The following is a 17,781-nucleotide window of genomic DNA, read 5'->3' as shown; positions in this document are numbered from 1 at the left end:
TTTATGTTTAGCTTCTTTTCCCCATCTCTTTGCTTGCTTTAAATGCTTGCCTAGATTCTGCACAAGGATGAACATGCCTAACCTGTTCTAGGTCTAGGAGGCAACCAAGTTACCAAATGAGGGAGTGAAGTTAGACTTTATACATGTAGGCACTTACCAGTTACAGCAGAAATAATACTGGACTTGAGGTTCAGTATTGAGAGAATCCTAGTTCTGGCCTGAAGGCATGGCCTCGCCTATCTAAGCACCCTTGAAGACTCAATTACCTCCTTCAGTTAATGGAGATGGTATTATCCACCTCTGACTACTCTGCGGAGTTGTTAGTAAATGAGATGCAATAACTGGCTCTTAGCAGAACATGGAAACTTCTCTGGAATATCAAGATGCATTTTACCTAAACTGAACAGAGAATTCACCCTCCAAACTGGAATTGTCTTTATGTTTTGAGTTTAGATTAGAATGAGAAACTCTTTTAAAAATTGCAGGGCAAGAGGGGTTATCTGGGACTGTCCTAAGCAAACTAAAGCACGTGGCTGCCTCAATTCTCACTTGATTAATGTATAGCTTTGCCTTGTCTGAAAAATAACTCAAGACTGCTTTTAAGAATACACACAGCTAAGATGGTGGCTATGGAAGTGGGAACCACCCCTCCCCTATCCCACCCCCCACACTACCTCCCAACCACCACCTATGAAAGAGGAAGAAACAGAATCTAATCAGGAGGTTGCTAACCCAGAGCACTATATTACTCATCCTCTGTAGCACAGGTGGGCACTCTGGTCTTTTTCTAAATGATAAAAGTAAAACTGAGCCAACCTTTGACCGACCTGTAATTTTGATACAGTGGAAGACTTTGGGGCTCAATACAACCACATCTAGTTGCCCGGTCATTTAATGCCAGGCGGTGACTACTACTCAACTTATTTTAAGGATGATAATCGAGTTATGTGAGAAGATGAGAAAAACAAATGGAGAAGGCAATGGCTAATTACATTTAACAGCAGAGGTGGCGTGACCTGAATCACTTCTGGCTAGGGACATTTGTGTGCTTATTGGGGAATCTTTTGATGGCAACAGTGATGATGTATGTGGTGCTGTGGTCAATGTTAGAGCTAAGATGGTAAGATAGCAATGTGGACTCTTGAGCATTAACACAGAGAAAGCAGTCATGCACACAGGAAGGGGGTACAGTGAAAGACCCACAACGTGAGGACTCCCCCACGTTCTGACTCAGGAGAGGCGACACCCTAAAATCACCCACAAGAAACGGTCTTGTTGCAAACTGCAAGAGGATTTTTATTCAAGAGCGCTCTTGGGCCCATGGTCATATACCACGCAGGGGTAGAGGACCGTGGCGCCCCAAGTAGCTGGGTAAGGGGGTATTTAAAGGAAGAAACCACAACTCAAGGAAGTGGGGAGGGCATTGTTGGAAGATACCAAAGATACCAGTTAAGAGTCACAAGGAAGTGCAATGTTACAAGAGTCACAAGGAATACATGGTAATTGTTAACTCTCAAGACAGCTTCTAAGAGCCCCTAACAATAGCACATTTGCATTGCAGGTTCTGGTAAAGGTCAGGGTGACTTTCTTTGAATGAGCACTCTTTGAACCCAGGAAGCCGGTGGGTGGAGAAATGTCACTATCTGTTTTATGATTAGCATACCTTTACAAAGGCCACATTCCCAAGTCTGGGCCTAAAGGCCTAGAATTCTGTTTTTACTTTGTCATATTTTCAACAGGAAAGGCTAGAACTTTCTCCAAAGAGATTGATGATCGGCTATCAGTCCACTGCAGAACCACCTCTAAAGATAGGTTTGTTGTGTAAGAAGCCATCTTCTTTCTGAGTGTTCCTGCTGCAGGAGATTTGTCAAACTCTAGAGACTGGGATCTAAACCAAAGCCTCATCAACGCAGAATGGACTGCACTGAAGTTCATTCCATCTAAATGTTGCGAGGACCTAAGAGAAGTCTCATTCGCCTTTGCCTTGTACTTCTGTGTTCATTCCTTTTTTATATATTTTAATTTCATTTGTCAGAGTCCACTATTTCAATCAATGCCTTCCAATACACTTCATCCTCTGAACCTGTAGCTGTGTTCCTGGCCTGCTCTGTAACAGCTAGTTAGAATCACCGTGACACACACATTTGTCTTTCCACGGTATCCAAAACCAACTTGCATTTCTAGTACGTTAGCAGGAAAAGATCAGTTTATGCTCCAGTCCATGCCAGAGTGAATTTTGCAGGCGGGAGAGTAGGGTGAGTTCAGTTTTCTAGCAATCTTCAATTCCTTTCACAACACCCCCTTACTGGCCTCGTGTTGATGCTAGATTTGCGTTTTCGTCCCTTCTTGATGGGATTCTGACTTCAGTTTCTTGTTTGTTCTGCTTTTGTTTTTTCCTCGGGTAACACTGGTGAAGGACCCAGGAGAATGACAGAAAGGGGCATAAACATTAAACTTGTGCATTCCTGGGTAATTTTTTTAAAGACATAGCTAATGTATCCATCTCACTGAAGTCAATGATCTGTCTGTCTGTGTGACTCCCTAAACATGTCTGTGAGCCATAAAATGGAACACTGTCCTTACACCCCTAACTGTCTTGCTTTTGTATCTTTGTGCTGGACTTTTAACACTTTGTAATGGTAAGGTTGTTTGCTTTAGCTGCAAATGGCTCAAGTAGGAAATGGGTCCCACTCATACTAAAGAAGTGTACAAAACTGTAAATAAAACAGGTACAGTAAGTTGTCTTTTATTTCTCCACCTCTGGAGAAGGTTTCTTATTGCAAGGTAACCTCTTGTGTCTTGTAGTTTCTTCCCCATACACAGCCCAAGTTTGGAGCACTCATTTATTGTTTTATTTATTATAACTTTTAATAAATTGCATAGATAATGTCATATATAATTAAATAGATGCCGCTTATCCTCTTAAATGAACTACTGTTTCTCAGTCTTAGATCAAACAATGAATGTTGAATATGTTAACAATTCATGAGAATTAGGATTTGGCTGGATCACAGTTTAATAGGAACAGGAAGTATAAATTGTTGAGTTTGAGATGTTTTTACTTAAGGATCAGAATAACACGAGAAAAGTATGGGTAATAAGGGAGCAAATGTGTTAGGAATCTTAATATCATTATCTGAATAAAACAGAATAAACAGGTATTAAGAGCTACTTAGCCTTTCTTACTCCCTTTGTATCTTGGTGGTGCTCTTGGGTGGGGGCAGGGGTGAGGGGTGGTCATCCTACACTTAAGCCAGGAAGATGGTGGCCACAAAGAAGATAGAGAAAGTCTCTGGAGTCAATCAACCCTAGGCTCCATCTTGGTATAAAAAGAGGAAAGTATGTACCGGGATACAAGCAGGTACTGAAGGTGACCACACAGGACAGAGTAAAATTGGTTATCCTTGCCGACAGCTGCCTGCTTTGAGGAAATCTGAAGTAAAATACTATGCCATGTTGGTTAAAACTGGTGTCCAGGGCTGGAGAGATGGTTCAGTGGGTAAGAGCACTGACTGCTCTTCCGGAGGTCCTGAGTTCAAATCCCAGCATTCACATGGTGGCTCACAACCATCTGTAATGAGATCTGATGCCCTCCTCTGGTGTGTCTGAAAACAACTACAGTGTACTTACATATAATAAATAAATAAATCTTAAAAAAAAAACCTGGTGTCCATTATTGGAGGTAATAATATTGAGTTGGCATCCATTGTACTGAGCATAGGGTCCTCAATGAAGGAGCTAGAGAAAGGACCCAAGGAGCTGAAAGGGGTTTGCATGCAACCCCATAGGAGAAACAACAATATGAACTAACCAGTACCCCGGAGCTCCCTGGAACTAAACCACCAACCAAAGAAAACACATGGTGGGACTCATGGCTCTAGCTGCATATGTAGCAGAGGATGGCCTAGTCGAACATCAATGGGAAGAGAGGCTCTTGGTCCTGTGAAGGTTCTATGCCCCAGTATAGAGGAATGCCAGGGCCAGGAAGCAGGAGTGTGTGGGTTGGGGAGGAGGGGGAGGGGATGGGGGTTTTCGGAAGGGAAACCAGAAAAGGGGATAACATTTGAAATGTAAATAAAGAAAATATAATAATAATAATAATAATAATAATAATAACATAAAGGGTTAAAAAATATTGAGTTGGTCACAGCATGAGGAAAATACTACAGAGTATGCGCACTGGCTCTCACTGACCCGGTTGATTCTGATATTAGATACATGCCGGAACACAGACTTGGGGGAAAAAGAAAGTTTTCCTTTAAAAGTAAACCTCTGTGAAAGAAAAAAAAAAAAAAAGCTACTTGTTACTGTTTGGTTGTCTAGCCACACACAATTGTTTATTCAAATCCCCTGAAATGAGGTGTGCCTACCAGAAAACAAAAGGTAGGCTGGATCATGGGTAGCAGAATGAAAATCAATAGTTGAGAGGAAAAATACTGTCTTCAAGGGGCTACTACGAATTCATCCTTTTCACAATCATAAGCTTGATAAAAATCTTTATACAATAATCATGGAGTTAACATTTTTGCGTTTGCTGCCACGGAAAGCTGCAGGAAGGGATGTTGAGGGTGACTGATCAAAGCGAGGCCTCCTGTTCTTCCAGGAAGAAGATGGAAACCCTGCACTCCGGAGGGGTTCTGGTTGGACCGGTGCAGGATTTAGCACTGAGAAGCAAGGCTTTTCACACCTGATCTACAGTTACCATATGATCCAGCCATTCTACTCAGCAGGAACTTTAACAGGTGTTCGTATTCATGGAGGCGCACTGCAGAGCTAAAAGGTGGATGCAACCTAAAAGTCCGAATCGACGGTTATGACGTCCGCTTTCTCCCGGCATCCCGCAAGGCAAGTGCAGTTTCCTGTTGCATTCCGGGATTGTGATGTAGCAAGGCTAAAAGGAATCTTCCAGTGTAGAGGTGGAGATGGTGACTGGGGAAGTGAAAAGTGGAAGAAGAAAAAAAAAAAGCTTGGTGCTTTGGGAAAGGGCTCTGCTTACCATACTTACAATACCATCCTTGAAAAGAGACAATTGTAAGAGAGGAAAACCGGTACGACACTGGTACTGGAGTAGAGTGACTAAGGAGTGCTGAGATGATTTCAGACTTCCAGTTTATTCTTTGTAACTGTCTTCCTCTCCGCTGTTGACCTTGCTATATGAATAGTATCAATCATATTCATTCCCCTGTATTAGCTCAACAAACAAGAGCCATACAGATAAAAGGCAACCAACGCACGCACGTGAGCCCGGCTCTCTGCCTATCCACCCAGGGGAGGTATGGACTGGTTAAAATTCTCCATTGAGCTTTGTTATTCGGGGGCAAAGCCTCTGAGCTGGTGAGATGTGAATCCCCATTCCCGATAGTCTGAAGAAGGGTGGGTGGCGACCAGCTCAGGTCCACTGCAATAGTTCAGTTGCTGTTCTGATCCCAGGTAGGAGACAGATCGAGGAAGGGTAGACTTGGATGTGAACAGAGTCCATTAACTACTTGGGAAACTGCTGTGCCTGAGAGGATTTCATCTTTCAGGGCAAACAGGAGCTCTCCCTTTGATGCCAGAAAGCAAAGAGGGTGAGATCCAGAGCCTTAGTGAGAAGAAGGAGGAAGAGGAGAGTGGAGGCACGGTAGATTCGGCCTCTATCCATCAACAACCCAAAATCCAAGCCCTTCAGCAGTCCAGTTGCAGCAGGTGGAGACTCAGGACTGCAAGAGTTAAGACTCCTGTTTCCCATTACTGTCCTCACTCGAGCCTATTCCCAGCTGGGATGGGTGTACATTAAGAACCTTGTGTTTCTTAACGTGTCACCCACCGCACACCAGGCTGAGAGCTTCATTTGCTTCTTGTTTGTAGGGGAACAAGGTCTCACTCTGTCACCCAGGCTGATATTAAACTCATTTATTCAAGTGAGCCTTGCAACCAGCCTGCCTTGCAAGCATGAATACAATCTAAAGAAATATTTGTGCCCCTCCCTTTGGCTACCACATTATTCAAACAATGAACCCCCCAAGAAATTAGGATTTGCAGGGAGAAAAGGTTGATGCCCTGGGGGGGGGGGGGGGAGGAACTTTCCTCTTGGAAAAACTTTTAGAAATTGTCAGCATTGCAAGAGAGATTTGAATCTGTGGGTAGTGGGTCAGGGAATCACACCTTGGCTAGACTGCTTTTTGTTGTTGTTGTTGTTTTTAAATCTATACTCATGTAGGAGCCTGAAGATGGACTTAAAAGTGGCTGGATTTCTTTGTCCCTCTTTCCTAAATGGCTACATTGAATAAATATCCCTTTTCTGTTTTTCTTTTCTAATTTGGCTCTTTTAACTGGCTTGAATAAAGTTATCTAAACCTGGCTTGTTACCGGCCCAGACTGTGACCCTAAGACTGGTAATAATCGCACTATGTTGCCCAGACTGGTCTGAAACTCACCTACCCCAAGCCTTCATCCTGAGTAGCTGGGACTATGGGCATGCCCCCCCAAAACAGCTTAATGTCCCCAGACCACCTTAATATTGATGTCACAGATTGTTTCCCCTACACTTGACATGAAAGTATCGATTCTTATCAATTTAAGTATAAATACACAACAGAACTTGGGAAACAGCAATTTGTTCCAAAGAGTGAAGCCTAATGTTTCTGTTTTGAAAAAAACTAGTGGAGTGGAACATTAAGATCATGTTTTGAAATAACCTTGTTACTAAGGAAGTGAAAGACCCCCGACGTGGGTAGTCAATCAATCTGAGGAGACCCTCTCAAGGACCAGCGAGACCACGATTCGGATGCAAACAGCAAGAGGCTTTATTGGGAACACGGGTACCCGGGCGACGCAGTCTATCGGAGGACTGGCGCGCCGAGTGTGGAGTTTTTACCCTTTTTATAGGGCTGGGGCTGGGGAGCAAAAAGCGCGGTTACAGAAGCGAGAAGCGAGCTGGTTGGTTAGTTCGAATAAGGCTTGGGGTATTTCTCGGTCATTTGGGGAAACTGAGGTGGGACTTTTTAGTTCTAAACAATGTCTATTTTCAAGAAATGGGTATGGGAGGGGTACGAGGAAAGGGTCTAATGAAGGTTCAACAATGGGCACACACCTGGTCAGAACATTGGCAGACACACAGGTTCAAGGAGTGGCCAGAGCACTGTGCACCTCTATTTTTTTAAATCAGTGAAGCTAGTTCTGCTAACACTGACGTCTGAGAGCCATCTGTTCTTGGCCCTGAGCCGGGGCCCAGGTGCTTGACCACCGATATTTGGCCCCTGTCCCAGTATTATTTAGCCTTAATCTTTAACTGTTAATCTTTAACTGAACTTTCTTGTAACTTTTGAGAACTCAGCTCTGGTACTTTTTCATGCCTTGCAAAATGGCGTTACTGCAGCTAGCTTGCTAAGCCTGATGGTGGGGTCTTTCATTCCCCCCTCTTTCTGGAAACTGAATAAAATCTTTTATTCACGTGATTCCACTTCTTCTGGATCTATTGATTTGAGTTGGTGATACTGTTGGGTCAAAACCAGGGCCTGCACTACCGAAATTCTGTCTTTTACAAACTGGACCAAGCGGTTGAGAATACAGGGTCCTTTCCAGCGAGGTTCCAAGTTCTTAGTCTGGTGCCGGCGTACCCACACGGTGTCGCCGACACGGAAGGGGTGTGGTATCACAGGCTGGTCTTGTTGGTCCTGATAGGCAGCGGCCAGAGGCTTTCAGACCTCTCGTTGTACTGCTTGGAGGGCCTGTAAGTGAGCTTGGAGAGAGGGGCTATTAGTAAACTTTGACATTTCAGGATCATGGAAATTAACAAGGGGCGGGGGCGCCCCATACAGGAGTTTATACGGAGTGAGTCCATGGGGGCCCGGAGTGTTGCGGGCTCGGTAGAGGGCCAAGGGAAGTAGGAGTACCCAGTCTCTAGTGCCAGTTGCAAGCGTTAATTTGGTCAAAGTCTCCTTGATTGTCTTATTCATTCTTTTTACCTGACCTGAACTCTGGGGTCTGTAAGCACAATGTAGTTTCTAATCAATCCCCAGTAGCTTGGCCACCGACTGACTTACCTGGGAGACGAAGGCAGGCCCATTATCAGTCCCCAATACTTGGGGCATTCCAAACCTTGGAAATATTTCTTCTAGAAGCTTTTTGGTCACAACTTTGGCAGTCTCATGCTTGGTTGGGAAGGCTTCCACCCAGCCAGAGAACGTGTCTACAAACACCAGAAGATACTTATGCCCATACAGTCCGGGCCTTACTTCAGTAAAGTCAATTTCCCAATGGGTGCCTGGTCGATGTCCTCTTACTCGCACCCCGGGACCGACCTTAGCTTTACTGGCATTTACTTGGACACAGGCTTGGCATGATTCCGCCACCTCGTGGAGGATCTTATCTTTATTTAGCATGTAATAGGGGCTTTTTTTTCTGTCTAGAAGTGCCCTCATCTTCTGATAGCTAAGGTGGGTGAGCTGGTGAAGGAAGTCTAATAATTTAAAGGTGAACTGGTCAGGCATCACAGGTTTACCTTGCAGGACCCAATATTTTTTCTCTCTATCATATGTGGCTCCCAACTCTTGTAGGTTCTTTATATCTGTCTCAGTATAATGGAAGAAGTCTGGAGTGTACGGGGTTGAGGTCTCTATGAGAAGTGAGGAGGCCTTTGTGTCAGTCCCCATGGCTGCTTTCCGGGCTGCCTGGTCCGCCATTCGGTTGCCTTTAGCTTCAGCACTATTGCCTTTCTGATGTCCTGGGCAGTGAATTATACTGAGTCTTTTGGGCAGAAAGAGAGCTTTCAGTAAGGCCAAGATTTCGCCCTTGTTCTTGATCTCCTTGCCTTCTGAGGTGAGCAACCCACGTCTCCTATATATTTTTCCATGGACATGGGCGGTAGCAAAGGCATAGCGGCTATCAGTATAAACATTTAGCTTCTTACCTTCTGCCATCTTTAGGGCCTGGGTGAGTGCTATTAGTTCAGCTGGCTGGGCGGATGTCCCGGCTGGCAACGCCTTGGCCCAGATTACCTCGGTCTCGGTGGTCACCGCTGCTCCAGCCCTACGTTGTCCCTCTTGCAGGAAGCTGCTTCTATCTGTATACCAGGTGTGGTCGGCGTCTGGGAGGGGCTGGTCCGTGAGGTCTGGTCTGGTTCCGTGTGTCTCGGCCAAGATCTCGAGGCAGTCATGGTGAGGCTCTTTCCCCGGTAGGGGGAGCAACGTAGCCGGGTTTAGGGCTACCACCGGTCCGAACTGGACCCGGTCCGTATCTAGGAGCATCGCCTGATAGTGGGTCATGCGGGCGTTGGATAGCCAGCGGTCAGGGGGTTGCTTGACTAGTGCCTCTACTGCATGGGGGGCCAGGATGACTAGCGGCTGTCCCATGGTTAGCTTGCCTGCATCTTTTGTCAGAACGGCAATGGCTGCTATCATCCGTAGGCAAGGGGGCCACCCAGCTGCCACTGGGTCTAGCTTTTTGGACAGGTAGGCCACCGGCCGACGCCAAGGTCCCAGTTTTTGCGTTAGGACGCCTTTGGCGTAGCCCTGCTTCTCGTCGACAAAGAGTTCAAAGGGCTTAGTCAAATCTGGCAATCCCAGGGCTGGGGCAGTTAGAAGAGCCTGTTTGATTTCTTGATAGGCCTTTTGCTGGTCTGGGCCCCAATTAAACAGAGTCCCCGTTTTGGTGAGAGGGTACAAGGGGGCTGCCATTTCTGCAAACCCAGGGATCCAGAGGCGACAGAAGCCTGCCGTCCCTAGGAACTCCCTTAGTTGTCGAGGGGTCTTCGGAGTAGGCTGCCCCATCACAGTCTCTTTTCTGGCCTCAGTCAGCCATCTCTGACCCTCTTTTAGAAGATACCCCAGATACTTGACCTGTTTCTGGCAAATTTGGGCTTTCTTGGCCGAGGCCCGATACCCGAGGTTCTCTAGGGTTTGTAACAGGGCCCGAGTACCTTGTTGGCAGTCTAGCTCAGAAGTGGCGGCCAGCAGTAAGTCATCCACGTACTGTAGCAGGATCAAGTCTGGGTGCTGGATCCGGAAGTCTGCTAGGTCTCTGTGCAGTGCCTCATCAAACAGGGTGGGACTGTTTTTGAAACCCTGTGGGAGTCTGGTCCAGGTCAATTGTCCTGAGATTCCCATTTCTGGATCTCTCCACTCAAAGGCGAAGAGAGGCTGACTGGTGGGGTGGAGTCTTAGGCAGAAAAAGGCATCCTTTAAGTCAAGCACAGTGTACCACTGGTGGGACGGTGGGAGCCCGCTCAAGAGGTTGTAAGGGTTGGGCACGGTGGGGTGGATGTCTTCCACCCGCTTGTTGACTTCTCTCAGATCTTGGACAGGCCTGTAATCATTAGTCCCTGGTTTCTTAACGGGTAGCAGGGGCGTGTTCCAGGGGGACTGGCAGGGTACCAGTATTCCCTGGTCCAACAGTCTCTGTATGTGGGGCTTGATCCCCAGTCTGGCTTCTTGTGACATGGGGTATTGTTTTATGGACACGGGGGTAGAGGTTGCCTTCAGAGGTATGATCAGAGGAGCTTGGCGAACTGCCAGTCCCATGCCCCCGGTTTCCGCCCAGGCCTGGGGAAAATCAGAAAGCCATGTGGACCCTAGAGAAACATCCGGCTCTTTTGAGGTCTCATGTAGCCGATACTCATCTTCTATGTTTAGGGTCAGCACTTGCAGGGGCTGTCCCATTGGTCCCACAACCTGAGCTCCTGATCCCTCAAAGTGGATTTGGGCTTTTAGTTTAGTCAGCAAATCTCTTCCTAGCAGAGGATAGGGGCAGTCTGGTACATGGAGGAAAGAGTGGGTGACCTTACCGGTAGCTAGATGCACTTTGCGATCCGTGGTCCAGCGATACCGCTTTCCTCCAGTAGCCCCTTGGACCCAGGCAGACTTGTCACTTAGGGGTCCAGGATTTTGGGTCAGCACGGAGTGTTGGGCCCCAGTATCTACCAGGAAGGTGACGGGTTGCCCCCCGACTTTGAGGGTTATCCTGGGTTCAGGGGGGGGCTCCTGACCCTGACCTCCCTAGTCACCTAAGGTCAGGAGGGAGGTCTGGGGCCTCGGTCCTCGGGGCCCTCGTGGCTTCTTTGGGCAGTCTTTAGCCCAGTGTCCCTTTTCTTTGCAGTAGGCGCATTGGTCCTTATCAAGTTGGGGCCTCTTCCGCTCTCTCCCCTGTCTATCCTGTCTCTGACCAATAACTACAGTGGCCAAGAGCTTGCTCATCTCTCTATGTCTTCTGCGGTCCCTTTCTTTCTCTTTCTGCTCATCCTCTGCCCTACGGCGTTCTTCTTTTTCCTCTGTTTCTCTCCTGATACGTTCCTCTCTTTCTTCCGGGGTTTCTCGTTTATTAAAGATCTTTTCAGCTTCCCTCACTAAGTCTCCTAAGGTCTTGCTCTTTAAATCTTTTAACCGCTCTAACTTTCGCCCGATATCCGGGGCAGACTGCCAGATGAATGACATAGACACATTGGTTTCTTGCCCTGGGTCCTCAGGGTCATAAGGAGTGTACCTGCGATAGGCCTCCTTGAGTCTCTCTAAAAAGGCTGAGGGAGACTCATTAGGTCCCTGGGTTATCCCTTTTACCTTGGCCAAATTGGTGGGGCTTCTGCCCGCGTTTTGGAGACCCGCTAAGAGCAACTGGCGATAGAGGACTAGGTGGTTTCTACCTTCTGTAGTGGTGTAATCCCAACCGGGGCGTTCAAGGGGAAAAGCAGCATTGACTTCATTAGGCAACTGAGTGGGGCGTCCATCATTGCCCCGGACTGCCTTTCTAGCCTCTAGGAGCACCCGCTGCTTTTCTTCTCCGGTCAGCAGGGTCCCCAACAACTGCTGACAGTCGTCCCAGGTGGGCTGGTGGGTGATGAGGACGGACTCAATCAAGGCCGTCAATTTACCTGGATCTTCAGAAAAGGAAGGGTTATTATTTTTTCAATTGTATAAATCCGAAGAGGAAAACGGCCAATACTGAAGCTGGCCATCTCCCCCCATGCGGAGTGGAAATGCCTGGGAGGTGGTGGAGTCCACTGCGGGAGGGTCTCTCCTTCCCCGCAGTCGAGACACCATGGGAGAAGGGGGGGAAACCTCGGAGGTGGTGGCCGCCTCTTCTTCGTCGTTCTCCCTGGCAGAGGAGGAGGGTTGTGCTCTGTACGGCGGGGGGTCCTCTGTGAGAAGGTCAATGAGGGGTCCGCCGCTATCAGGGAGAACCTGGGGCTTAGGAGGTTTGGACTTTATAGAGGGGGTAAGGGCAGGGTAAAGGGCAGATCGGGACGGAGGTTGCGCAGAAGGACCGGGCGGGAGGACGGGAGCTGTCGGCAAGGGAGGAAGTTTAGGAGACACAAACGGTTTGACCCACGGAGGGGGGTCATAGGCAAGTGCCTCCCAGGTGACGATATATGGGACCTGATCCGGGTGTCCGTGGGGACCAGGACAAAACACTCTAGACTTAACCTGAGAGATAATACTTAAATTGAAAGTACCATCCTGAGGCCATCCCACATTGAAAGTTGGCCATTCAGCGGAACAGAAGGTAATCTAGCGCCTCTTCCTGACATCCACAGACTGGTTGGATGCAATGCGCTGGACATCTCCCCAGTGCTGCAAGGTTAAACTCAGAGGGGTAGTTACGGTCTGTCCCATGATCTCGAAAACACTTAAAGACAGAAGAAAACTAACGAAGAACAAAAGAACAACAAACAAATCAGACGCGCGGCGCGGCTTCGGCGTAAAACCGAAAGCAAAAATTCAGACGGGGGCGGGAAGTGTCTCTGTCTCTCGTCCCCCAACAAAGCCACGTACAGTGGCGGAGCTCCAAAAAGTCCGACTCGGGTAGGTTAACTGATACAGAATGGGCCACAAAACGGGCCCCCGAGGCCGCTGGGACGTCTCCCAGGGGCTGCGGCCGGGAATACGAACTCGTCAGTTCTTCCGCGGAACCGCCAGATACAGATCTAGTTAGCTAACTAGTACAGACGCAGGCGCAAACATTGGATGCCGGCACAAACACGCACGAAGACAGAGACAGACACGAAACGACCGCTGGCCAGCTTACCTCCCGGCGGGGGATCGGTGGTCCCTGGGCAGGGGTCTCCAAATCTCGGTGGGACCTCCAAATGAAAGACCCCCGACGTGGGTAGTCAATCAATCTGAGGAGACCCTCTCAAGGACCAGCGAGACCACGATTCGGATGCAAACAGCAAGAGGCTTTATTGGGAACACGGGTACCCGGGCGACGCAGTCTATCGGAGGACTGGCGCGCCGAGTGTGGAGTTTTTACCCTTTTTATAGGGCTGGGGCTGGGGAGCAAAAAGCGCGGTTACAGAAGCGAGAAGCGAGCTGGTTGGTTAGTTCGAATAAGGCTTGGGGTATTTCTCGGTCATTTGGGGAAACTGAGGTGGGACTTTTTAGTTCTAAACAATGTCTATTTTCAAGAAATGGGTATGGGAGGGGTACGAGGAAAGGGTCTAATGAAGGTTCAACAATGGGCACACACCTGGTCAGAACATTGGCAGACACACAGGTTCAAGGAGTGGCCAGAGCACTGTGCACCTCTATTTTTTTAAATCAGTGAAGCTAGTTCTGCTAACACTGACGTCTGAGAGCCATCTGTTCTTGGCCCTGAGCCGGGGCCCAGGTGCTTGACCACCGATATTTGGCCCCTGTCCCAGTATTATTTAGCCTTAATCTTTAACTGTTAATCTTTAACTGAACTTTCTTGTAACTTTTGAGAACTCAGCTCTGGTACTTTTTCATGCCTTGCAAAATGGCGTTACTGCAGCTAGCTTGCTAAGCCTGATGGTGGGGTCTTTCAGAAGGAACAGGCAAGAGAGAGGCCGCTTAGGATGAATACACACGAATATACTTGACAGGCAAAATTATATCCCTCAAATAGTTAACTAGCTCTGGAAACGTCAGAAGCAAAGAAGACTCTAAGTGTATCTTAACAAAAAATTCCACTGAGAATCACCGTATGCTTCAGAAATTCCACGGTGCAGGGACCTGAGCACACCTGTTTGTATGTTGTTTGTATCCTGGTTCACAGACGCATCATCAACATAGACAAAAGGTGAATACAGCTCAAATGCCCACCGATAGATACGGCAAATATGATATACTTCATATAAGAGAATATTATTCAGCATTCAAAGTTACAACATGGATAAATCTTAATAATTTTATGCAAATGAGATAAATCAAACCCAAGGGACAAAATTGTATGGCTTTACTTGTTAGAAGGGCCTAGCATAATCAGATTCATAGGGATGGGAAGTATAATTGTGGTTGCCAGGGTGTGGGGTGGGGTGGGGAAGGAATGGGGGATAGTGCTTAGTGGGTGTGGTTTCAGTTTAGGTAGATGAGAGTTCTGTGGATAGACAGCAGTGATAATGTAAATAAATACCACCGAGCTCTGTATTCAAAATGGTGAAAATTGTAACCATTATGGGAATGTCTATTTTTTCAGTTTTGTAGTTATTTAATGAGTAATTTTTGAGACAGGGTCTCATATAGCTCAGATTGCCCTGGAGGTCTTTGTGTAGCCAAGAACTTCCAGTCCTTTTCCCTCTATCTAATCTTGGTTTATGCAGTGCTAGGGATCAAACCCAGGGCTTTTTGCATGTTAATGAAGCTAATAGAACTCTACCACCCCACCCCATACACCAACTACCCTTAAATGGGTAAAACTTCCCAGAGAAACCCCTTCTGAGAGTATGTAGGAGTCAGCAAATGTAGCAGCAGTGTAGCCAGGCAGGAGCCACATGCCTGCAATTCCCGTATGAGAGAACCTGAGGCAGGAGGATGGGGAGTCACAGAGCACCCTGGGCTACACTGGGAGGCATCCTGGGCTACACTGGGAGACTCTATCTCAAACTAATCCAAAGAGAACATTAGCAAAAGGCTCCATGGGAACCTAGAGCCATAGTTGCAGTTAACTTGGGTCTACATCCCCACCAAGACACATGAGCTACCTATGATCCTTAGCACCAGCCTTGGCCACGCTTCAGTTCTGGCTCCTAACTACAGAGAAGAGAAAAAACATTCTGGGTTTAGGAGACACTGAGACAGTCTGTCCTGTTGAATAAGATTTATTCAGAGGGTAATTAACACTATAAACAGACAGACAGACGTCAGACAGACAGACATGATGGGAACTCTAAGGAGAGTTCAGGCCCATGTGGCCTAGTGGGGTGGTAATGTCCCTTCTCAGAAGAAGGAAAGAGGGTCTATGTCATGTGATTGATGGATCCTTTATACAGAGCTGGCAGCCAGGCTGTCTCTGATTGCTGGGTGACAAATGGGACTGAGGAGAGTATATTAGCCTGGGAGCTGTGTGAAAATCAGCTGTGAGGGAGGGGAGAGACTCAGCTGTAAATGAACATGACCTGGGCAGCAGCCTGAGCTGGCTTGGGATCTAACGATGAGCACCAGAGACAGAAAAGCTAAGAGGGGAGAGAAAACCTGGTTTAGTGCCTTCCCAGCCTTTCAGAGTTTTGTAGCTAAATATTACCAGTAGTAAAACATATGAACTCGGGGTTCTACAGTTTTACTCTCTGGAGACAGAGTGTACGACTCTTGTAAGACTTTGGAGGTTTCTTTGAAGTCCTGTGTTCCATCTGAAATATTTATGTCCGTTTCCCTTCTAGACCCTGATGTATTTATCTTCATCCCATTTTTAAAAATGTAGCAGATTTGGCTAACATCTAAGTGTTTACACTAGACAACAGAGATGAAATGGGAGACGAAAGAGACAGGGTCCCAACCTCTCACAGATGACCTCTCACTGGCCTTGGCATTGCCTACTCTCACTCAGACTACAGGATCCAGACCTCGGCTCTCTGCTCCAAGCTTGACAAACTGGCCTGGGAGACAGGGGTCGGGGTATATGTGGCTGGAGAGCTCTCTGATTCTCCTAGCTCTCCTGGCCTCGAGTCAGAGGGCTGCACCCCTGCAGTTTCCTGGGCAGAGGGCACCCTGCAGACCTTGTTGCGTGTTTCTTTGTAGATCCTCTCTCTCCAATCAGTTCCTGAGAACCGTGGCTCCTATGTACATAAATTATTCCTAACACCCCGGGAACCTTTACCTTCCTCTGTGAACTTATCTATGCTTGGAGACTGGGCATGCTCAGAGATGATCCCTGTTAACCTCAGATTTGTTATGGTCCAATATCTGGGTTCCACTCTGCTCTCCTTTTAATCATTAACGTTTCTGAAATGCTCCAAATATGCCACACACAATTAGGTGCATCGGTTCATTGACCCCCGGGGAATTTAACCAGGCAGTTCAGTAATTGTTAAAAGCCAGGCTCTGGAGTCCCGTTCACTAACCAGCCCTGTGGTTTCAGGAGAGTGATGACTCCCATCTGAGCCTCCCCCTTCCCCGATCTTGTTTTCTCCTATAGAAAATAGAAGAAGAAAACTATTTAGCGGCTAAGAAGATGAGAGGATTCATTTCCAACACCAGATGCAAACGCTCTTTTTTCTCTTTAAGGTGTGTGTTTTATCTTCAACTTACAGATGGGGAAAGTGAAGCTTAGAGATGTCAACTGATTTGCTTACAGTCACACTAAAAGGGAGGCGCAGAGATGGGATTAGAATTCAAGACTTTAGATACTTCAGTGGGTGGTCTGGACAGTTTTCCCCTGCTTCTCAGGCAGGGCATTAACAGGATTTCAGGCTTTTGAGAGCAGCACCTCATTAGAGCAATTTCTTTCACCTGATCTTTTGGCTTTAACTCTGAGACCACTGAGCTGGCAGCATGCTTTGCCAGCTATTGCTACAATCGTGATACTCCGTGGTTTGCATTAGGGTTTGTGGTATCTCTGAGAAACCACACTCTTCTTGGAGTAGAATGCTATGAAATGAAGAAAAACAATTGTATAACGATACTAACAAGATCCATAATTATATATAAGTCATTTATCAATGGTTTCTTGATTCCATTTATCTATTTGCTATATTGTCAGCCAAGTATGGACCACCAAGATACACCATCCACCCAGGCAATACTGGGCCTATAAATCAACCAAGCCTCCAATGCCTTCTGAAATCCAGTATTTGATGGTGTAGTTTCAACTACTGCCGAAACCATGGAAATGTATAGCTCAAAGAAAGCTCACTCACTGAGCATGCTCATGTCAACATGACCCAGATCAAGAAACAGAGAATAGGGGCTGGAGGGATGGCTCAGTGGTTAAGGGGTATTGACTGCTCTTCCAGAGATCCTGAGTTCAATTCCCAGCAACCACATGGTGGCTCACAACCATCTGCAATGGGATCTGGTGCCTCCTTCTAGTATGTCTGAAGAAAGCAATGGTGTACTCACATACATAAAATAAATAAATAATCTTAAGAGAGAGAGAGAGAGAGAGAGAGAGAAGCAGAGAATAGTTCTCAAAATGGCCACTCCATGGATGGCTCTTCACTATACCCTCCAAAGATAAGCTCTTCAGACTTCTAAACTACACTTATCTGCTTATCTAAACCTCAGGTGTTTATGTAGTTTTCATCTGCTATGCTTTGAGTGTGCCCTCAGAAGTTGATATTATGTATTGGCCAGACCCCCAACCCCTATAGCTGTAGCCATTTTGGTCCATGCCTGCCAGCTAGTTAACATTGTTGCTGTAACATGCCTGCCAGTCACTGACACAGAGAAGTGACTTGGCTCAAGGACATGCTGACCACACACCCTGTTTTGTTCTCTATGCTCTGAATGAGCAGTATGAGGTTTGCTAGTTAGTCTTAAGACATTCCACAAAGGTTTATGTAGGACCCATCAAATCAAAGGTCGGTATGAACTGTTATGTCTAAATTATCTTGGGTCAGAGCTAACCACAGGGCAG

At 47.0% G+C, this 17,781-nt stretch overlaps 1 protein-coding gene and 1 pseudogene across 1 annotated transcript; one reads left to right on the top strand and one right to left on the bottom strand.

Moving 5' to 3' along the window:
• On the top strand, window positions 616-1,197 carry Gm18936 (predicted gene, 18936; annotated as a pseudogene).
• Gm41844 (predicted gene, 41844) lies at window positions 7,562-9,485 on the bottom strand. The gene is made up of 2 exons (XM_011247418.1): window positions 8,025-9,485; window positions 7,562-7,720 (listed from the first exon to the last, which is right to left on the bottom strand). Exons 1-2 carry the CDS (start codon window positions 9,378-9,380, stop codon window positions 7,634-7,636), a joined length of 1,443 nt encoding a protein of 480 aa, XP_011245720.1. The 5' UTR covers window positions 9,381-9,485; the 3' UTR covers window positions 7,562-7,633.
• Between the last annotated feature and the right edge of the window lie 8,296 nt (window positions 9,486-17,781).

The sequence above is a fragment of the Mus musculus genome, chromosome 19 (assembly GCF_000001635.26).
Source record: "Mus musculus strain C57BL/6J chromosome 19, GRCm38.p6 C57BL/6J".
In the NCBI taxonomy this organism is placed as follows: domain Eukaryota; kingdom Metazoa; phylum Chordata; class Mammalia; order Rodentia; family Muridae; genus Mus; species Mus musculus.
This window is presented reverse-complemented; position numbering and strand designations above follow the sequence as displayed.